This window comes from Leptinotarsa decemlineata, unplaced genomic scaffold (genome assembly GCF_025532065.1).
Source record: "Leptinotarsa decemlineata unplaced genomic scaffold, Ldec_3_MD MMD2_tig00004204_RagTag_RagTag, whole genome shotgun sequence".
NCBI lineage: Eukaryota > Metazoa > Arthropoda > Insecta > Coleoptera > Chrysomelidae > Leptinotarsa > Leptinotarsa decemlineata.
In genome coordinates, this window is record NW_027412603.1 from 1,170,525 (window position 1) to 1,195,682 (window position 25,158).

At 33.3% G+C, this 25,158-nt stretch overlaps 1 protein-coding gene across 4 annotated transcripts in view; it reads right to left on the minus strand.

The window, feature by feature from the left end:
• Window positions 1-25,158, minus strand: part of LOC111515719 (ATP-binding cassette sub-family C member 4) — a 137,412-nt gene that overhangs the window by 41,622 nt on the left and 70,632 nt on the right. For all 4 annotated transcript variants that reach the window (XM_074178641.1, XM_074178638.1, XM_074178639.1 and 1 more), the window contains 2 exons: window positions 22,968-23,158; window positions 16,917-17,382 (listed from right to left, as the gene is read on the minus strand). In XM_074178641.1, coding sequence (XP_074034742.1) covers window positions 16,917-17,382; window positions 22,968-23,158 — 657 coding nt within the window. The remainder of the gene's footprint in view (window positions 1-16,916; window positions 17,383-22,967; window positions 23,159-25,158) is intronic.

Here is a 25,158-nt window from a genome sequence, read left to right on the forward strand (position 1 = left end):
CTGAATACATCCTGTGATATTAACACAGTATAAATCCCCATAATAAACGATAATAAAAAATTTGAAAAAGTATTTCACATTATTCAATGTCAAAAAGATGTCATTTTGATATTGAAGACTTCTTTCAAAATTGAAATTTCCAAATTGAATATTCTCACATAGCACAGGTATTCTGTTTTATCCGTTATTATGTTTTATATATATATGTATATATATATATATATATATATATATATATATATATATATATATATATATACATGTATATATACATGTATATATATACATGTATATATTTATTTATTATGTCCTTTTTATATTACAGCCCTCGATAAAGCTAATAAACATTAGCGAAAGCTCGAGCAGCTAAAGAGAGTAAATATTTATTCTAATCAGACCGAATCCCCGAAAAACTACTATTCTATACATACATACGGTCGTTACACTATCATATATATATATATATATATATATATATATATATATATATATATATATATATATATATATATAATTATATATATATATATATATATATATATATATATATATATATATATATATATATATATATATATATATATATATATATATATATATATATATATATATATATATAATTATATATATATATATATATATATATAAATATATATATATATATATATATATATATATATATATATATATATATATATATATATATATATATATATATATAAATATATATATATATATATATATATATATATATATATATATATATATATATATATATATATATGTGTGTGTGTGTGTATATATGTGTATACATGCTCCAGGTTCAGGTGAACACACCTTACCCCTTGCCACTCATATAGACCTACGACTTTGTAGGTACGTGTGGCAGATACCTAACGGAAAAAAACATTTTCGTATACCATCGGAACCGGGCATGGTCACTACAGAAAAATTTCACCTGTCACATTTCCTTACCTGTTCTATCGATCTAAAATATTTTCAGCATTGCGGCGTTGCCACTTCTATCAAAAAGTCCTAGCAATTATATTTTTTCAAATGGAACACCCCGTATATTAATACATTTTTGGAATTGCTCTAGTATTTTATTACTTTTTTGATGATAATGCCCTATACCTATCTCTATCTGTTTTCGAGATAAAAAATGAATTGTGCTAAATATGTTTCAAAACATAGCCTTAATTGAAATTGAGTACATCAGTACTCTCAATTCATGAAATGTTGATATTCTGATTATAGTGTGAACAAACTTGATATATTCAAATAACACCAAGATATCGACTCCATATCATACAGGGCGTGCTGAAATTACTATTATTTCCATTGTGCATAAAAGTAGTCGAAAGTTAATTTTTTCAAATGAAACCCCCTGTATATTATTCGATAAATTGAAAGATGGTGAAAAATGCTTCGAAATGATATACATGTCCTTATACCTGAATCGTCAAGTTTTCTTAATCTAGCCGTTTTTGTGGAAAAATAGTTATTCACGATTTACCTACAAGTGTTGAAAGTGGCATTTTATTTTGTGAGTGGAGATTATTGTATAACGAGCGTCAGCAAGTAGAGCAAACTCACGAGCAAAATAAAATCACTTTCAACAAATGTATCATACAAATTTTTTTGTATAACGTTACTGCTGATAATAAAAAAAATTATAGGGTCCATGGTATTTGAACACACGATCTTTGGATTACAAGGCATATGTTACAACTACATACGCTAAGTCACGTTATTTTAGGGAGGATTATTGGTTAGTCATGAAGAACTTTCTACAATTGGACTGAATACTACTTCGTCATCGTCAGTAACTTCACAGGGATTTAATATTACCAATAGCACGAACTGCACGTGTGAACTTTCCTAAATGATTTTTTGGTAGGTGTTCTGATTGAAGTGTTTCTATCAAAGAGATTTTCAAGAACAGTTGTACAAAAAATAATTTTTAAAGAATTTGATTTCTAGGTAGCCGTGAAAATATCAAGCTTATGACAGTTTGGTGACTTTTATAAGTAATTTATATTGACGGTGTTTCAAAAAATCGCCAAAAATGAATGCAAATATTGATTATTCAAACGAAGTGATCAAATTATTGCCAGACCTTGTAGAAAATTCAACCAAATATGTCCTGAATTAACACCAATGAACGAGGAAAAGTTTGTAAGATTACAAAATGATTTTCTCAACTATGGCTCCATGTTAAAAGCGCCTTCAACATTACCAAAACCTGTTACTTCAAATGAGGACAATACTGTTAACGTTTTGGCATATTTTTATGCATATCCAGCATATCACATGCTTCAGTACAACAAATTTTGAGAAATCACGAAATGCATCCGTATAAATTTACCAAAGTTCAAGCTCTAGCAGAAGACTTCGAACGTAAAATGCATTTTTGTGAATCCCTTTTGATTCATACACAGGAAGATCGGGAATTTTTGTCAAAAATAATTTGGAGCGACGAATCAAAATTTACGAGGGATGGTATTTTCAATAGAAGGAATAAACATTTTTGGGCTGATCATAATCCTCATGTTACAAAAAAAAATGGGTTTTCAAAAAAAATTTGACCCGAACGTTTTCTGTATTCTGAAGAACAATAAAATCAGCTTTTTTATTTATGAAGACACACTGAATGCAGAGAGATATCTCCAAATGATAAGGACGACTGTAACCGATTTTCTTGAAAATTTGCCTTTAGAGGAATATAGGAATTCGTGATTTCAACTGGACGGAGCGCCAGCTGATTCCACTCAGGAAGTTTCCAGGAAACTTGACGAACTCTTCGACGATCGTTGGTTTAGGCGTTTAGGGCCGTGGGATTGGCCACCAAAATCACCCGATCTCACGCCACTTGACTTTTTTATGGGGTGTTTTGAAAGAAAGGGTATACAGTACTCCAGTGCCTACCAAAGAAGAATTGCGACGACGAATAGTGCGGAGTATTGAAGATCTGGATCCCCAGGAAATTGAGAAAGCAACCACAAGTCGCGTACAAAAAAAAAACATTTTGAAGTGTTCAGAATGCAGTGGACAACATTTTCAGCATTTATTGTGAAAATGTGATATTTTGTTTACAATTTTGTTATTTTGTATCATCCTATTCTGTTATTGTCTACTTTCACATGTTTTAGCCTACAAAATCTCACTTTTTACCTAGAAATGACTGATTTTTGGTACAGTTGTTCCCTGGAAACTTTGAGCCATAGTTAAGGAAATTATTTTGTAACCTTACAAACTTCCTCTCGTTCATTGGTGTTAATTCAGGATACATTTGGTTGAATTTTTTACACGTTCTGATAATGATTTGATCACTTTGTTCATGTGTATAATAAATAATTTCATAAGAACTTCGTTTGAATATAATCGATATTTGCATTCAATTTGGAAGATGATTCGATACACCGTCGATAACTCTTTGTAAATTACTTATAAAAGTAACTGAACTGCTATAAGCCTGATAATTCCCCTGCTACCTAAATCCAAATTCTGAAAAAAAAAATAATGTTTCTAGAAGTAGGGACTTCATTTGAAAAAATGAACTTTCGACTAATTTTATGCACAATGGAAATAATAGTAATTTTAGCACTCCCTTAAAGCTATGGAGTCGATTTCTTGGTGTTATTTGAATATTTCGAGTTTGTCCAAACTATCGTCGAAATATCAACTTTTCATGAATTGAGAGTACTGATGTACTTAATTTCAATTAACTCTGCAGTGGACGCGTCGGGTCTATCAGGCCCAAGCAATCATAATTGCTTGCGTCATTTCGACATAAAAGCGCGTATCGTGCTACGAGCCTCAGTACCTTCGAGTTAGCCCACGGTGTATGTACTACAGTAGTTTCAACGCAGTGTATTAGATAACATCTAATACACTGTATTAGATGTTATCTAATCTGCTCTAAAATCGTTTTTTAGAGCAGATTTCGGTCTTGCAGACCCAACGCGTTCCTTTTTGTAAGTATTTTTGCTGTATATCTGAAATAATTTCAAGGCTTCAATTTCATTGAAATAAATCTATATTTCTTACAGAATAATGGACAAAAAAGAAATTGAGAGATTGACTCGGTTGTTTGAAGAAGTTCCATCTGATCTGGAACATTTCTCAGACTCCGAAGACTTAGTGGCGGACCCACAGCATGAAAATTTCAGTGATCATGAATCTCATAGCGAACAGGAGATAGAAGAACAATTACTCATTCAATCCAGTGTTGGTGGGCGCAGTCATCTACAATATAATTCAAAAGATGGAACGAAGTGGAATAAAATATGCCATACCAGAAATATAAGAACTAGACAAGAAAATATTATTGTGAGTTTGCCCGGAGTAATTGGTCCTGCGAAAAATGCATCTTCTCCGATAGAAGCCTAGCAGCTTTTTTTCGACGACAACATCATCACGGAACTAGTGGAAAGTACAAATATATATATCGAAAGTATAATCCATCGATATAAAAACAAGTCTGATGCAAGACCAACAGATATTTTAGAAATGCGTGTAGTTATTGGGCTTCTTTATCTAGCTGGGTTTTATCATGGAGGCCGAACCTCAATTTTTGAATTTTGGTCCAAGGATGATACTGGTGTAGAGATCTTTCCGGCAACAATGGCACTCAGAAGATTTCGATTTTTGCTAAGATGTTTGCGTAAGGATGACATCAAGACGAGAAAACAACAGAAAAGTCAAGATAATTTAGCTCCAATAAGAAAAATATTTGGCGAAGTAGTGGAGAACTGTCAAAAACACTACTCTGTTGGGAAATATACTACAATCGTTGTCGTTTTAGGATGTATATTCCAAATAAGCCCGCTCGATATGGAATAAAGGTATTTTCATTAGTAGATTCAAGGTCATTCTATACTTACAATATGGAAGTATATTGCGGTAAACAGCCTTCAGGTCCTTTTTGTGTTAGTAACAGTTCGTCTGATGTCGATAAAAACAAGTCTGATGCAAGACCAACAGATATTTTAGAAATGCGTGTAGTTATTGGGCTTCTTTATCTAGCTGGGTTTTATCATGGAGGCCGAACCTCAATTTTTGAATTTTGGTCCAAGGATGATACTGGTGTAGAGATCTTTCCGGCAACAATGGCACTCAGAAGATTTCGATTTTTGCTAAGATGTTTGCGTAAGGATGACATCAAGACGAGAAAACAACGGAAAAGTCAAGATAATTTAGCTCCAATAAGAAAAATATTTGGCGAAGTAGTGGAGAACTGTCAAAAACACTACTCTGTTGGGAAATATACTACAATCGTTGTCGATTTAGGATGTATATTCCAAATAAGCCCGCTCGATATGGAATAAAGGTATTTTCATTAGTAGATTCAAGGTCATTCTATACTTACAATATGGAAGTATATTGCGGTAAACAGCCTTCAGGTCCTTTTTGTGTTAGTAACAGTTCGTCTGATGTCGTGAGTAGGCTCTGTTTACCACTGTCAAAATCTAGGAGAAATGTTACAATGGAAAATTGGTTCACTCCCACACAGCACTAGATATTCATGGAATATTCCCTGTATATCATAAAACGAACGTATATATTCCAAATATTCATAGAATATTCTTGGAATATATAGATGCCTTTAGAATATTCATAGAATATGCTTGAATGAATATGGCAGGATTATTCCCGAAAGAATGTGCATAGAATGTCTATAAATGGATTATTCTCCCTTGAATATTCTAAGAATATTGTCGCTCGAATATACCATATGGTATATTCTTAGAATATATCCCCACGGTATATTTTGGAATATTCTATACAATGGAATTTTGAATTATCTTATAATAACGTATTCAAATAATTCAATATTGTTAAAAACAAAAATATTTGAAGATCTTAATCGAATGCATAACCTAATGTATATAACCCTGATAGTGTTAACCAGTTTTTGAACTCAACGCAAAGATTCTGGATGAATTGCTCCAACAGCAACTGTTGGAAACGACAAAAAAATTTGAATGGGCCAATAAATGAACCAATTGCATCAATAAATTGGTTAATTCTCATCCTATTTGTCTTTTTGTATTTGAAATTATTTAATTACAAAGAGAAAAATCCTGGAAACAGAGAAATGGGGAAGTGAACAATTGGAGTAAACGTTTCTCATTGGTCAATTGAAGTGTAGCGCGCGACAGTCGAATAAGCTCTGTGAAAGCGCCTGTCCCTTAATGCATGGTACATTTGCGTTTGCGTTAAATTCGACATTTGATTCAACATGGCGGTTGACGTGGCAGGTTCGCGTGTGTAATGCATGGTGTGTTGGTGTTATTATCAAAGTATGATTCTATAACGTTCAGTGTACCATTTATAATTTAGGGTTGTCCAATTTGCAGTACAGCGAATAGTTTGATTTTGGATCTTCAAACAGGAGAGTTGCATCTATTCAGTCTTCAAGAAAAGTAAGTAAAATGCAATAGTATCGATAGTAAAGTCATGGTGATTAACCTACTATACCTCATTTTAGGTTCGAGGAGAGTTGGTGTGTGGGATTTGTTGGTTTGACTAAGTACATGTTTGAACTAGAGTGATTTCAGTTGTGTATCTTCAATAGAGAAAAGTAAGTGAATGACACATTCTTTTGTATCATTTGTTTTCATAATTTTTATCACTCGTTTTCAAGATAGTATCAATTTGCCCAAAAGGAAACAGAGTGGTACCTGGTACAGGCAGGTGCGCCAAGGAACTGAAAACGTAATGATTACTTCTTTACAAGACAATGCATGTTGTTCTCCAAGTCATAAAATGTTGTAAATGTTCATGAGTAACCTATGCGAAAAATATCTATTTGATTTTTATTCCAGTTTTATTGTGCCACTTTCAAATAGTGATAATGAACGTTAATGTACATTTTGTTCCAGGTATTACTATTGAAACACTGGCTGATGCATTGTTGGACAAATATAAGGAAATCTTTTCTGGTGAGCAAAGTTTGAATAACTTTAAGTAAGTGAAATTCATTGAAGAACCCATCATACCACTCATTTTAAATACTTCATTTGTGGGTTTATTTTTCTAAGTGAGAAACCTAACCTAACCTATTTCTTGATGTAATACACTTTTTCTTTTTCAATGAAATGATATATTTATTATTTTTTAATTAGTGCTGATGAATTCACAGAGTTGTTATTTTAGCATATTTTTTAGTATACATTTGTTTGAGAGTAGGAACATCCTAATTTGAATACATTTCTAATATTTGTAATATGACAGTATTCAGGAATATTTTATTCAGTGAATAAATATTTTGAATTGGATTTTTTATTTTTGATATTGGTTGAAACGTCAAATATTTCAGTGTATATTGTTTTTAAAACATATTTGTTTATGAATATTATGTGTTTTATTACTTGTGTGAATCTTGTATCAAAATGCAATATATACATGCCTAATAGCGGTTACTCGTCACATTCTTGGAATATTCCAAATATTCCTAGAATATTCATAAAATATATTTAAAGAATATTCTATGGTGTTTCTCTATTGTATATTCCTACAATAAACTAAGAATATCCTGAACATTTTATGAATATTTCTCGGGTTCTATTCCTGGAATATTCTTATAGAATATTCCTTAGATATTCTAAGAATATTATAAGATATTCCAAGAATATTCCCAAGGAATATTCTTAAAATATATCAAAGGTTCGCCAGGAGCACTTCCAGGGAATATTCTCCAGAAGATATATATATCCATGGCATATTCATAGCATAATACAATATCCTTAAATGTATATTCATGAAAGTTACCTGGAATATCTATTGCTATGTGGGCTTCCGTTGAAGTGGCCAATAATTTACTGAAAAATCATCAGCTGACAATCGTAGGAACACTTAGAAAAAATAATAGGCAAATTCCCGATGATTTTTTTACTAAACGACCAGAAAAGTCGAGCATGTTTGGTTTCACAGAAGATATGACTATCGTTCCATATATACCGAAAAAAAAGAGCAGGTTATTTTATTATCAACCCTTCATCATGATGATTCTATTGATGAGACAATTTGGTACTGAACTTTTGATGGAATACATGAAGAGCAGAGTGAACTCATAATATCTGCCAAGAGAAATTCGACAGCTAGCAGCTAGAATTAGTGGTACTGTGTTGGTTGAGCGTGTCGAAAATGAACAAAATAAAAGTGGAAGATGTGCCTTCTGTATAGATCAGAAAACAAAATATACATGCCGGTTCTGTAAAAAATATATATGCCTAGAACATTCTGTATCTGTTTGTCGGAATAATTGGTAAACATAGTGTTTAGTGCAACGATTTTATTTTAATTCGATTTTTTTTATGTTTTGAAAATATGACATTATTTTCCCTTCATTTCATAACTATTTGTCCATATAAATGATTTATGTAACACTTTATCAGAAATAAAAATTCATTTAAAATATTTGATTATTCTCGTTTTGGGTATATCAGACCCAAGGCGTTCTTTGATGTAAAAATTAATGACGCGTCTGGTGCAGGGTTAAGGCTATGTTTTGGACCATATTCAGCACAATTTATTTTTTATCTCGAAAACAGATAGGGATAGGTATAGGACATTATAAACAAAAAAGTTTCAGAATACCAGAGCGATTCCATACGGGGTGTTCTATTCAAAAAAATAAAGTTGCTAGGACTTTTTGATGGAAGTGGCAACGCCGCAATGCTGGAAATATTTTAGATCGATAGAACAGGTAAGGAAATGTGAGAGGTGAAATTTTCAGAAAAATCATGCTTTGCGTTTTCCAGATGGGAATGATCAAAGAGTACTCATCTATTCATATATATAAAGGGTCCTGCATTAGTGGCGCGGTGTTTCATATCTCTATATAGGAAGCAGATAGGAATCTAATTTTCTATAATATTACCTTATTGCTCGAGCTCGACAAAATAAAAATATTGGCGGTCACACAGGGTGTTCGATTTTTTCTGGGCGGATCCCAACTGTGTCTTTTTAAATGGCAACCTATATTTTTTATCGCTTTTTCGGTTTCTTCATAGAAAATAAAATAAACTTTATGTATATCTGCACTTCGAAAATATTGACGGTTTTCGAGATATCTAGCATGACAGGTTTTTTTCCAATATTCGTCACTCAGAATATTTGAAATTATAAAGTGGTGCCAAGTCCGGTTGAAATTTTTTTTTGGTCGAATATTCTACATTGGTAACTCTCTCAAACGATATATCTGAAATCGACCTGTGATATACAGGGTATGAAAAACCGCTTGCCAAATATTGTAAATGAAAATTTGCAAAATCTTCCTTATATTAAATGGAACACCCTGTATATTATTGATCCATAAGAAGCGCCAACGAAACCTCTACAAATTTCATTAAGTATTCCCTATGGCTAAGTTCAATAGTTTTTCTTAAATGAGCATTTCTTTCGAAAAATGGTCATTTTTTCAAAGCGAAATCCATTTGACGACTGATAAAAATATACGAAAGATATCTTGTTTCATTTTTGTACATTAGAAGGTGTCCAAACAAATATTTTTCAACGAAATAAATGTATGTACCTATCACTTTTTGCTAAATGGAAAATTATTTTTTCATTGGATGCAGAATTTCACTCATAAATCGTGCAATATCAAACCAAACAAGTTGAAAGAAAGAAACATTATAAATAACTATTTTTTTCATGTTATTATATTCATTCAGAGCTTGAGTTCTAGATATTCAAATTTGTCAACTGGCAAATTACAAAACTATAAAAGGGAGAGTTTAATTAAGGTTGATAATGAAACTTTTATAAAATATGTTCAACATGTCTTCCATTTTCTTGAATGCAGAGCTGAAGTCTATGTTTGAAAGACTGTTCTACCCTGCGCAAGACAGCTGGTGTAATGCTGCGAAAAGCATTCGTTATTCTAAGTCGCATATTTTCGGGAGAAGTTGGTGGCTCAACGTAAACCATATTTTTTATGTATCCCCATAAGAAAAAATCTAGTTTCGTCAAATCTGGTGATCTAGCGGGCCACCGTACAGGCCCATTCCGTCCTATCCATTTATTGGGAAATACTTCATTTAGATGATCTCTCACTTCTGCCGAATAGTGAGCAGGTGCACCATCATGTTGTAACCACATTCTATTGCGGAGGTCAAGAGGAATATCATCTAACAAACCTGGTAAATCATTTCGTAAGAAATTGAGATACATTGCACCATTCATATGTCCCTCAAAAAAGTATGGACCAATTACATATTCTCCAATGATGCCTCCCCAGACATTTATCGACCACCTATGTTGATAATCCACCTGTCTCAATAAGTGAGGATTTTCTGTCGCATAATAATGGTAATTATGTCGATTTACAAATCCATTTTTATGGAATGTCGATTCATCCGACCATAAAATATTATTGAAAAAATATTCGTTTCGACGAATTTTGTTCATGGCCCAATTGCAAAATCTCACTCTTTTCTCGAAATCAGCATACAGTAGTTCTTGATGTAACTGAACGTGGTATGGATGCAAGCGATGTTTCTTCAATACTCGTTGCACTGATCTCACACTTATATCCACTATTTCCCCAATTTGTCGTTGACTCCTACTAGGATCTTCTTCAACAGCAAGAAGAACTTGCAATTCATTATCTTCATTAGTAGCTGGCTTGATGCGCTCATGTTTGGAATAATTAATAGATCCAGTTTCAACGAATCGTCCCAAGACCTTTCAGAAAGATCTTTCATCTGGATGCCTTCTATCTGGATACCGTTGAGAATAAATTCTACTTGCCAATAAACAATTCCTGTCTGATTCACCGAATATGAAAATCATATCAATCAAATCACTTTTTGATAACAACATTCTGATGAAATTATACCGACAGTTCAACTTCACGATTGACTAAAAATTTCAATATTCATTTGCAGCCAAATATTTTGTTCTGTCATTTGCCAGACTACTTGATTTCCAATAAATATTTCATTCGCTGAAAGGTTGTTTTAGACCGAAAGAATATGGCACAAATTCCGAGATTTTTGAAATTATTGTAACTATTCAAGAACGTCCATTTTGTGGTGTAATTCGCAACTTGTTTATCTAGCAACAGGTAATTTTAGGAATGGGCGATATTTTAAGGAAAGGGTATTTTTTGTATATTCTTATCAGTCGTCAAATGGATTTCGCTTTGAAAAAATGACCATTTTTCGAAAGAAATGCTCATTTAAGAAAAAATATTGAACTTAGCCATAGAGAATACTTAATGAAATTTGTAGAGGTTTCGTTGGCGCTTCTTATGGATCAATAATATACAGGGTGTTCCATTTAATATAAGGAAGATTTTGCAAATTTTCATTTACAATATTTGGCAAGCGGTTTTTCATACCCTGTATATCACAGGTCGATGTCAGATATATCGTTTGAGAGAGTTACCAATGTAGAATATTCGACCAAAAAAAAATTTCAACTGGACTTGGCACCACTTTATAATTTCAAATATTCTTGGTGACGAATATTGGAAAAAAAAACCTGTCATGCTAGATATCTCGAAAACCTTCAATATTTTCGAAGTGCAGATATACATAAAGTTTATTTTATTTTCTATGAAGAAACCGAAAAAGCGATAAAAAATATAGGTTGCCATTTAGAAAGACACAGTTGGGATCCGCCCAGAAAAAATCGAACACCCTGTGTGACCGCCAATATTTTTATTTTGTCGAGCTCGAGCAATAAGGTAATATTATAGAAAATTAGATTCTTATCTGCTTCCTATATAGAGATATGAAACACCGCGCCACTGTTGCAGGACCCTGTATATATATATATATATATATATATATATATATATATATATATATATGCTGAACTGGTTTTTCCGGGTATTTGATCCGTGTGATACTATCTCTAAGTGAAATTAGAGATAGTATCACATACACAGCATATATATATATATATATATATATATATATATATATATATATATATATATATATATATATATATATATATATATATATATATATATATATATATATATATATATATATATATATATATATATATATATAAAATCCGTATTTCCGTTAAACAGCTGTGGTACCCCTACGAACGACAACCCTCAGAAGTCGAAATATATATATATATATATATATATATATATATGAAAACGTACTTATCTATTTATTTTTTAATTTTCATGGAATTATTTTCCAGCAGCTTGACTGCATTAACCTTTCTAGATTTCATATTATTTCTAGAAACATGTGTATTCGTTTTACGATGACATTTCAGGTTAGCTTCCCAAATTTCTGCTACCGCAGTTATCGGTTGATTGGTCAAACCACCAACACTGACATAAAAACTTGGCAAGTTGACTTGGTTGTCAGTACCGGGCAGGCGGAGGACCGCCTGCCCGGTACTGACATATATATATACATATATATATATATACATATACATATATATACAAATATGAAAGTTATTGAGTGTCTTGATATAAAAACAGAAGTTAATATCGGACATAGCACTCATGAAAGTGGCAAACCATAGACACGTGTTTCGGGCTTTTGGCCCATCATCAGTATGGTGCAGCCAAGTGTAAGGATGGGCAACACTTGGTTACCAAAAGATAGAAATACAAATGCACGGAGCCACCAACAGGAGCCAACCGCACATTTGTGGTTTCAGTTGATAGATCTCGTGTTCACAAGAAAACTATCAAAATCACCACGGAGGCAGCTATAGCTACCTGCGTGACATCCGGGTCCAGGAAATTATACAAATATGAAAGTTATTGAGTGTCTTGATATAAAAAATGATATATGGTTTGCCACTTTCATGAGTGCTATGTCCGATATTAACTTCTGTTTTTATATCAAGACACTCAATAACTTTCATATTTGTATAATTTCCTGGACCCGGATGTCACGCAGGTAGCTATAGCTGCCTCCGTGGTGATTTTGATAGTTTTCTTGTGAACACGAGATCTATCAACTGAAACCACAAATGTGCGGTTGGCTCCTGTTGGTGGCTCCGTGCATTTGTATTTCTATCTTTTGGTAACCAAGTGTTGCCCATCCTTACACTTGGCTGCACCATACTGATGATGGGCCAAAAGCCCGAAACACGTGTCTATGGTTTGCCACTTTCATGAGTGCTATGTCCGATATTAACTTCTGTTTATATATATATATATATATATATATATATATATATATATATATATATATATATATATATATATATATATATATATATATACAGAATAAATAGTGACTGTCATTTATTAATGTTTTTCTATCTGTTTTTGAACCATTTTATATTTTATTCTCACGTTATTGTCCTGACGAAGGTGTGAAATATACCGAAAGCTTGACATATAACAAAGAGTTTTCTTTGTAACAGCCCAGCTATTGACTGCAACCTCACGAACTAAATCGATTTATATATATATATATATATATATATATATATATATATATATATATATATATATATATATATATATATATATATGAAAAAACCAGTAGTTTTCGAGAAAAATTGAGTTGAACTGATAGGTGCATTCTCATATGGGAATATTAATAATCGAGTAAAATAATCGAAATTCCAAAACCGAAATTATTTGAACTCTTTCATCATCCTACCATTCATTGTGTGCTTGAAAAATTATTCACTTCGGCAACATATTGCGGATTTTCTATCATTTTACCAACTTTTTTTGCAGATATGTTGTGAGCCCGCAGACCTACTGAATGGCTTTACCTCGAGATTTATTTTTTAATAAAATGTTCCATCCAAACGATTTTCAAAGACAATTACGAATAGTTGGCAAAACTGAACTCAGAATGTTTTATCGAATTATCTTCTCTCACTGGGTAAAAATCCAAGTTTTATCGATTAACCAAAATACCATTACTTGTTTCAACCTTAGCCATCTACAATGTTTCCTGGGCATATCTATTATAGTTTTGTTAGATAACTGTACCGATATTCTCGAGTTCTTCAGCCACTGGTTGAATAGTTTCAGAATACATTCACGTGACTTATAGCAATCTTTGATCCACCTAAGCAATGAGGATTACTTTATTCATTGACAACAATGAATTTGTTAGGGGGCTGTGGAAATGAAATGAGATTCGTATGACACTTCCAAGTTAACGTAGCTGTCAGAAAGTGTTTGATTGTGTATTTCGTATAATAAAAATGAATTTTACATTCGAAGAGTTAGCGGACATGCACCTTATTTATGGAAAATCGGGACGAAATGGAAGGTTGGCACAAAGAATGTATCGTGAAAATTTTCCTGGAAGAAATAGAATTCCCAATTGGAAAACGTTCGAAAACGTGGACAGAAGACTCAGGGAAACAGGAAGTTTTTTAATTACCAGAAGGAATGCAGGTATACAGAGAACTGTAAGAAATTATATCACAGAAGAGGAGATGTTGAACTATGCTGCTGAACATCCGTCTGAAAGTAGTAGATCTATAGCTAGAGTGCTGCATGTGTCTTCATCATCTGTTTGGAGGACTTTGCATGAACAGCAGTTATACCCATATCGACTGAGAAAAGTTCAGGCACTGAAACCAGAGGACTATCCAGATCGAATTGAATTTTCTCGATGGTTTTTGAATATGTGGAGAAATAGTCCGGAATTTATCAAGCAAGTGTTATACACTGATGAGGCAAAATTCACAAGGGAAGGTATTTTCAATTCTCGCAATAGCCATATTTGGGCCGAGGAAAATCCTTTTGCTATTCATCCTCATGGCCATCAAACAAAATTTTCATTGAATGTTTGGGCAGGAATAGTAGAAAACCGTTTAGTTGGTCCTTATCTTTTACCAGATAATTTGAATGGGGACAATTATAGCACTTTCTTGGGAGAAGTATTGCCTGAATTGTTAGAAGATGTTCCTCTGAATATCCGGAATGGAATGTGGTTTCAGCACGACGGTGCTTCTTTTCATTTTTCGTTAGCTGCTAGAGAGTACCTAAATCGGAAATTCGGTGACAATTGGATTGGTCGAGGTGGACCCCACAAATGGCCTGCCAGATCACCAGATTTGAATCCTGTTGACTATTTTCTTTGGGGTCATATGAAGTCACTGGTTTATGAAACCAACCAAAAAGCCAAGAAGAATGAGTCGCCCGCATTCAAGCTGCATCGATAACGATTGCCGAAAATTTAGAATCATTTGAAAAAGTGCGATTTTCTATGTTGCGCCGTTGCAGATCGTGTATAAGTGTTGACGGAAAAAATTTCGAACAATTACCCTATTGATTATTCATCAGATATTCTCATTATTATTCAAAAGCACATTTGAATTTTCAATGTAAATTTCAAAAAGAAATTCGTGTTTATGACTCACTGTTCTAGAATTTCAACAGTATTGTTTCTTATCACATTATCTAAAATATGTGTAGAGAAGGTATATAAGATGAATTATGAGTACCGACATCCAACTAAGAGTTATGTAATTAGCTGTAGATAGATAACTTCCATTTCTTCATTTATTTAAAAAACTTCATTTACTGACTAGAGTTAGCGAAGATTTTATCAGATGGTTATTCAAATAAATTGACTTCTTCCAAATACATTTCTTTTTTTCAAGCGTATAATTAGAGTCTACTGGTAAAATTTTGTTTTTCGGCTTCATCTGTGAAAATTTGAAAACACTGTATACTTTGAGAATGTTTTTCATTTTCTTATTAATGAATATTCTTCAAGATATTTACGATTCTACAAAGAGAAGTGTGATTTCACGGATGGGAAAGACAGGATAATTGTGAACAAAAAATAATTTTCCCAAAATCCAGAATAATGGTGTTATTTTAGGATTATTGGAGCCTAACTCAGTCGAGATTCCGAATGATCGCAAATTTTATTTGGGGTCACTTTTTTTCAGATCACAAAGTCACTCGAAGATCTGAGAACAATGAAAACATTTCAGCAATGAAATCTATTGACAAGCACGAAAATAAGCCTCAAGAGTTATGATTTGTCATTACAATATGCTAAACATAACAAAAATTGGTACGATGATAGAAAACCCACAATAATTACCATCACTTGCAAGCGCTAAATCAATGGTAAAGTCATAAAAGAGTTCAAATAATTTTGGTTTTGGAATTTCGATTATTTTAATCGATTATTCCCATATAAGAATGCACGTATCAGTTCAACTCAATTTTTCTCGAATACTACTGGTTTTTTCATAGTGAATGTTCATTTGGTTTTTACGTAAAATTGATCAAGGAATTAAAAAAAAAGACGGTTGTGGATATAAAGTCAGTGGCGTAAAAAATAAGGGGGGAAATGTAAGCTATTACCCCGCTGGAACGCCACTGGCTACTGATACTGAAGCAAACATACCACTGGAGGAAGCACATTCTAGCTCGTAATCGATTTGCTGAGTTTCATTAATTTATTCCTTTTAGTCTGGGAGCTACGACGAAAAGGGTCTTTTTATTTTGCAACTTCAACGCCCTGTATTTCTGAAACGGCTCATTTCCGGACACACATGTCCTACCTCATTTTTCATCATTTTGCAAGAGGATTGACGTGGTATAAGTTTGTCCGTCGAATTCTGAAACACCCTGTATATATGGTTTTTCGGGAATTCGGTTTGTTCAAAAAGAGTATCATTTACCACTCTTCTCTCTTACTAACTAGGAAATGTCTTGTTAGGAAATGAGTGAAACAATATTTGTGTGTGCAACAGGCAAAAAATAGTGTACTCTTATAACATAGATTTCAAGCTTCCGATAATTTTCATTATCATCATCAGACATGTTACAATATGAAATACAAAACGATAAATCCATAAAGAGAGATCAGTCAACACAACTTACAGTGTATGTTAGGTTAACCTCACAATATGTGGAACTATTTTGTGTGGAAAAAAATTGAAAATAATTTCATAGTATCTCGATTTCAATAACTTACCTGGATTGCATCCAACATAACTCTGGGCAGTGTTTCATCAATAGCTCCCATGTCTTTGGAAAACCGGTTCAATATTTTTCCAGACGGAGTGGTATCAAAAAACCTCATAGGAGCATTCAAGAGAGAGTGGAACATATTCGAGTGTAAATGTGTGGAGGATAACATGCATAATTTGTTGAAGGTGAAGGAACGAGTAAGAGTCAATATTACAGCAAATACGATCAAAAAACCATAAATATACATAGCATAATTCGTTTTTAGTAGTTTATGAATGATGTGATTTTCTTCAATAGATTCGAACATTGATCCAAAAGGATTACTCGATTCCGTGTCATTATTCACTATTTCGTATTTGTAGTTATAGGAAAATGTACTTTCATTTCTCAGATGGTAGACTACTGTGTTCTCTGTAGTTGGGTCGACAACATGAGCATATTCTGAATGCCTAATTCGTTCTTGATCGGTCCTGAAAATGGTAATAATATCAACAGTAACTCATCAATGATCCCGAAAACAAAGTTAACGTTATCCAAAACCAGACGGTATTGTTTTTACTCAAAATAGGTCTCATCACTGATGCTTAGCTGAATTCCTGATTTGTTGTCAGGTTCAACTCTTCTCAAAGGACAACCCTCAGTATGAAATGGCATGTGTGGAGTATTGGAATTGTTATTTATTTCACTAAAGTAGTGCATTTCTTCTGAATTAAAATGGTTGACAACGAAAGAAACGTTACTGATACTTGCAATTTCAGCTGAATACGTTTTTAGAAGTGTTATTAAGGGACAGTAGACGGATCTCCAAGCTGCTCTGAAGCAATTTATATTGGATATAAATCGCTTAAGAGCTTGTTCCAGAAGTATTTCGTTTTTGGAATGAAATAATTTTCGAGAAGTTCAGTTCAAAGTGTATCTACTTTAACGCCAGCGTCATCGTATGCGATGTTTTAATTTTTTTTTTAATTTGGTTTTCGATATCATGTTCTGTGGTTATAAAGTTTTTTTAAATGAAAATTATATGTAGAATCTTGGGATTTTGACGAAGCTGCATCAATGGTATATTATCTTCAAATCAGTGTCATATTGAATGTTATGTATCTAGAAAATAATTTTTTTTTATGTGTTAGGTAACTTCATGAATTATAAAATAGGTTTGTTCTAGCAGCGATTTCAAACGATACGGAATCGTACGAAGCATGCGCATACGAATATAGGCGTTCTAGCAAAGCAAATCCAGGATTCGAACTAATAGTCGCATGTTCTAGCGAAGACGAAATCCAGTTTGCAAACCGTATGAGAACTGTCGAAGTAGTCCAGAGGAATTCGTAAGAATTTTCAGTTTGTGCCATGCGCAAATATTCGGAGTGATCGAGTGATCCGATATCACGTTTGTTATGATTTTGGAATATGGATTTGTTGGTTATGTTATGTACTAAAGAAATGAGAAACCAAAATAGAAATATTTAGTGGCCTGATAATTGGTTTAAAAATCTTGTTTTTTATAGAACGGCAATCCTCAAAACTGTCAATTTTTTCATATTTGCGTTTGGAAATTCAGGTGAGTAAAATGATTTTATGTTTTTGAGTGAAAATCAAGCAAGCATTTGGTGATTTTCAACTATGCATCAACTATTCAACTCCATTATCACAGATAGGATTAGCCGAAATGTCATCAGAGTCATCAAGCTCTGAATCAAATTGGGGAAATAATTCTGAATCATCCAATGATGAGGAACTTGTCGAAATGCTGTTTCATCACCATGAGGAAGAGGATGAAGATAATCACATCAATAGAGATGCTGCAGACCACAGAAATTTTGTAGCTTGACAAGTTTTAAGATAGCAATAAAATTGTAATATTTCTGTTTGTTGATGTTCATTTCATTGTTTGATATAAGTTAAATAAACATTCATTCAGGTAAAATAAGAATGATTTTTAAAACAGTATAAAAATATAATTTGCTCGAGGGTGGGTACTTTACGACCAGATTAAGAGTCAATTAAAGTAATCGGTGCTGAGAATGACAACACATCCTGTCATTTGCTAGAGAGACAGCACAGCCCCAGCACTGATTATTTTAACGGGCTGTTAATCAGGTCGTAAAGTACTCGTCCTAACACATAAACTAATAACTTCTTTCTATATAAAATCACATAACAGGAACCATATGTATGACATAAGATATCAAACTAAATCCCTCATACTAACATTGAATTCAGAATATTTATCAACATCTGAATTCTTATTTTTGCTCATTTGTCTGAGCAAATCATTTCTTGTTTCTAATAATTCATTTCTCTTCTTTCTTATTTATAACTTTTCTTTTTCCAATTTTAACATTTCTTCTATTTTGAATTTTTCCATTTTGACCAAGCCGATGACTATTCAAGCCAATTCAATATGTTCATTTTTATCGGTTTTCACCTTCACTTTTCGCTGCACAAAATATAAATTTCAAATTTCCAATTAATAAGTCAGTTTAAATGACAATTTGACAATTGACATTTATCAACACAAATAAGCGTTCTAGCAGGACATGAATTCCAAACTATTTTCAACCAGTCTCACGGCATACATGCGCAGTTGGCCAGTCCATAACACCAGCTTCAAACCATCCGAAATTTCTTGCTAGAACAAACCTAATATTTTAAGGTGGAATTCTGTATAAAGAAGTAATACAAATTATTATAAAGGAAATATTTCTAAAGAAATTTAATAAATTTTTTACTGGCGAACCATTTCTCTATTCATCTGTTTTCATAAAAAATCAATTTGTTCTCAAATTTCTCCTGATATTTTGTATATTATATTTTTCTAGTAGCCATTATAAATAACCGTACCTTGTTTTAGTAATAATTTATTGAATTGATCTCCATTGAGATAGTTTCATATTGTTTGGTATTATAAAAAGAGACATACTTATTTTTTTCAATTCATGTGAGAATTTTTCTAAAATGAATCGATTGAAAGTTCATTCTGTTTTTGTACATATATGAAGAAAAAGTTGTTCCAGACAAAGGCGAAATGCTGATTTCAAAAAAAATGCGATGAATTGCTTCAACCAAGAGAAAGGTGCTAACGGTTAGATTTAACCGATAGATGAATACATCGGTTCAATGGTGGTCTCATCGATGAATTTGAGAACTTGCCTCAAGTTTGAATTCCAGATAATAAATTTTATTGGGCATCAGACGTTTTTTTCCTCTATTATTGGAAAGCGAATATATTCTTTTTTATGAAAGTTCTTAAATACACCTCATCTCTATTGCAATACAGCATTTGCTTCAATTATCATTTACATTCAGTTCGTGGACCAGCTGAGGTTCAATGAATTATAATTCTTTTTAACTTGCCATTCTAAGCATTTACTGAAATGCTCTCGTTGGCTCGTTGATTTGTGCGGATTATCTTTGAAGCTCATTGAAATATTTATTCATCTTATGAGGAATGCAGTCTCTGCAAGATTTTTCAGTTCTGCTTACTGTAAATTGATAATCACAACACAACAAAAAAATATTTTTTGAATGTTTCCTACACTAAATTAGTCAATTTCTACTAATTTTGGGGTGATAAAAACGAAAATAACAATGAAAAATTTTCATTAGCTCTGGTTTTTGAGATACACAGTACTTAATCTTAAAGAGTAGTTATACTATACGTGAAAAGTGAAAGTACATAAAACAATATTGTTATGTTTCTTTTAGAATATTTCAAGTACAAAATTAATGAAAAAAACATTATTCTTAGTGTTTCGACAAATAAAAGAAGTTTGTACCACCAAATTTCAATTAGGTCCATCCGATTCATTGTAAGATCGCTGTCGTTTAGCTTGTCTTTTATAAAACACTTCTGGAGCATCCCTACACACAGACCAGCAGTAGTCTGCAAGCATTGCTTCATTCCAACGGCCCTGATAACTCTGTTCCATTAAGGCAATGTCTTGATGGAATCTTTCTCCATGTTCGTCACTCACAGCTCCACAGTTATGTGGGAAGAAATTAAGATGAGAGTGAAGAAAATGAATTTTTAAGGACATGTTGCATCCAAGTTGGTGGTAAGCTTGAAGAAGCTCTTTAACCAATGCTGTGAAGTTATCATCTCTTTTGTTACCTAAAAACCCATGTACAACCCCCTTAAAGGCTTCCCAGGCTCTTTTTTCATTTCCTGTTAAAATCATGTCAAAAGCAGGATCATTTACGATTTCACGGATTTGAGGCCCAATAAAGATGCCTTCCTTGACTTTAGCATCACTCAACCTGGGAAACTTTGCTCTCAAGTACTTAAAGGATCATTTACGATTTCACGGATTTGAGGCCCAATAAAGATGCCTTCCTTGACTTTAGCATCACTCAACCTGGGAAACTTTGCTCTCAAGTACTTAAAAGCTTGTCCTTCCTGGTCCATGGCCTTCACAAAGTTTTTCATTAGTCCCAACTTAATATGTAATGGGGGAAGGAGAACATCCTGATGATCTACAAGAGGCTCGTAAACTACATTTTTCTCATTAGGGTTTAGGTCTCGTGTAGGCCAGTTCATTTTTTTATAGTGAGATTTTCTATCCCGACTGTCCCACAGACACAAAAAACAACAGTACTTGGTGAACCCTAATTGCATTCCTAGGAGTATAGCAATGACTTTCAGATCACCACAGATGTGCCACTTGTGTTGTTCATATTTGATTGATTGGAGAAGTGTTTTCATATTTATATACGTTTCCTTCATGTGAACTGCATGACCTATAGGAATAGAGGGTAGCTGATTTCCATTATGCAGAAGTACAGCTTTTAAGCTTAGTTTTGAAGAGTCTATAAACAGTCTCCATTCAGATGGAGTGTGATCCAAATTCAAGCAGTCCATCAAACCATTAACATCAGAACAAACTACGAGGTTTTCTTTTTTCTCAAAAAAAGGAAACAAATCTTTTTGACGCTGTCTGTACTGAGATATTTTCACATCATGTTTTAGAAGATTCCACTGTTGTAGTCTTGACCCTAACAGCTCAGCCTTTTCCTTAGACAAGCGAAGATCTCTTATAAGGTCACTCAACTCTGATGACTAATTCTGTGCGGATCACTAGACCTATCGCTTACCTCAAAATCATCTAGATCACTAGACCTATCGCTTACCTCAAAATCAGGGTCATAGGATGTAGAAGGATGGGTTGCTCCTTTTAAACAGTCTTTTCAGAACAAGAATTACAATATATATGAGGAGCCCATGATTTATCTTGGTCCCCAACTTTCACACCAAAATAATGTTCATAGGCTGTCTTAACGATAGGTGTCATTTTACGTTTCTGAGCCTTAAATGTTATTTCACCACATATATAGCAAAAGCTATCGACAGAATTCACACACTTTCAAGGCATTTCAGATCAGCACTTAAATTAATTTAAAAATCAACTTCACACGATAATTTCAATAGCAACCACGTGCGTACAATTGACAAACTCACATAGGTTATGTTTACTACTTAAGAACAGCTGATGAGAGGGGTGTTATGTAAACAAACATGTGTACCAACTGTTGGTGATGAAATATTTCATTTGTTGAAAACTCAATATACATATATATAATATAATGATACTATATCTTGAAAACAAGAGCTAATATATAATTTTTATGGTCACTTTCGGTTTTAACACGTGGAAATACATTAAAATCATCTAATTTCAACCCCGAAACAAAAACTTTGTTGTGTGATCTGATTATATAATCAGATCATTCAATATCAAACATTCCACGGGCATCATTCGGAATCTTTGTTTTTTGTTTTTACCATATTCCAGACTTATTATGAGTTGACTTTTTCATTTTCATTTCAACTGTGCTACTGTTGAAAAACTGAACGGATTTGTGTGAAACACTTCATTTTGAAATGTCACATTCGCAAATTGTAATCAAATGTTCATAACAAATATGTCACTAACTGAATGGGAATAAACAAATTGGTCGGTGAATTGTTAGTACTGAAATGACAGAATGAATTCATACGTTGCATTTGATTCGAACTGCATGTCTCACAAATGTTACGCATTTATTTAATACTAACCAGAACGACACCCAATAATCAGCACCAGCACAAAGTCCTTGAGCAACTACCATCATTATGATAAGTGTAGCCACACCACATGTTGTTTTCGTAGCCTTTATATATTCCTTGATAGGAGATATTGTAGGGTCACGGGCTTCTTCCTCAGCCAAGTTACATTCATTTTCGTCATCATGTTCGGAAATTTGACTCTGAAAAATTAATACCATTTTTCAATAATGAATAATAGACCCCTTGCAAAATACAGCATATTTCAATGATAACAATCGCGAAAAATGGGAGTCTCAGCATTGCAATCCATGAAATTTGTGAACTCATTTCCAAGAAAGTTGAACTTATATTTTCCTAAAAACTTTTTGAGTTTTCATCACTTCTATTTGTAACTAACATTATTGCAGTTTCGCCCTAAAAGGACATTCTCAAACTGATAGAATAAACTGGTCATTTCATTAGTTTCGACTTTCATTGTCTAATATGATATAAAATGACTCGAAATCTCTGAAAGAATCAATATAATTAAAATGAATAGCTGAAAATTATAGAGTAATAGAGAAATAACGGGTCATTACTGAACCACGAGTCCAACCATTATTAGGGCTCTATAATACGAAGGAAGGTGTCGAGAAAGAATTAGGCATCATCAGGAATGATCTTCGAAATGGTTATTTCAAAGTGGTGGTGGAACTGGCTTTGGCTAATAGAAGACAGCAAGAGACTATCAAGGAAGAGAAGCCGTCACAACCAGTACTTGCACTTTCTAACATCAGAGGATTGAAGATGAGAATGATGAGAATGAGAAGAATTGGGTCCAGGTACAATATCAGAACCTGCTTCGGATCCGGAAGTACAATCCGTAGCAGCCTCACGAAAACCAGGCCACTGAACGCGGACTGCGATTCCAAGAATTGCATTTACCGGATACCCTGCGAGTGCGGAAAATTCTAGATCGGTGAAACTGAGAGGCTACTGAAAGTCCACCTTGCCGAGAACAAGAAACACACACAGCGAGGAGAAACTAGCGGATTGAGAATAGCAGAGCATGTTTGGACTCATCAGAAAAAGATCAAGCTGAGATCATCCACGGGAAGGAATACTGATTCAGGAGGTAATTCAACGAAGCGGCATATTTTGTCCAATAACGCATCCAGCCAAACTAGCCCAGAAATACGCAACATTTGGAAACCCATCATGCGGAAAACGGCCGGCGAACTGCCGCCAAACGGTCAGCTCCCGCTAAACTGGTGAAGCGTAGAGGGGAAAGAGGTGATAGGTGAAAGCAATCGAATGACCCACAAATACCAACCATCACCGGAAGACGATTGTCGATACTAACAATCGAAACGTAATGAAGTACCTAACTTGGCTTGAAATCTTTTAATTTTCATTTAATTTTTTTATTGTTCAATATCATTGTATTTCATCTTATTGTTATTCTATTTCAGGGTTTTTTTGCTCAATATAATTGTTATTTTCAGTCATTCATTTCAGTTTTATTGATTTTTTCCTGGAATTCATATCATTTATATCATATTACACAGTGAAAGTCTGAACTAATGAAATTTACCATGAAACATTGTTAATCATCGTCAAACAAACTGTTTACTTTGATGGTTTATTGCATCACTTTGAAAATGTGAGTTTCATTTTTCATTTTTCATGATGATCTCCTACGACGTAGTAACAGCTACATCAGTTGACACGTCAAGAAGAGTACTTCGACCACACCACTGAAGATGACTGCCGCAGTTGCAGTTGAAACGTTTGGAGATTATAACCGATGAAGATAAAGGTAAAACCCGGAAACCAACCAAACATTGACGCCAGCCGTGAAAGCTCGCATTTGTATAAACCATTATTTGTAATTTAAAGTTGAAAATACGTAATACAGGACAAATTTCTCAACAATTTTTGTCAATGAATCTGAACATGGTCATACGGATTTTTTACAAATAATTCGAGCAAAATCGTTTATAAAGTTCTGAAAAAATCCCAAACCCAAAACTGTCCAAATTGATGTTGATTTTCCGGTATCGAAAATCAGTCAACTACCTTGGTTTTGAACGTAGATGGAGATACTTTATTGAATGAAATTTCGTAGCCCAAATATGTTATTTTCTTTATCAAAAAGCCCGTGTTAGGCCATAATTTTCCAAAATTTTTAGAACTCCATTTAGTTAAACTAGCCCCTCGG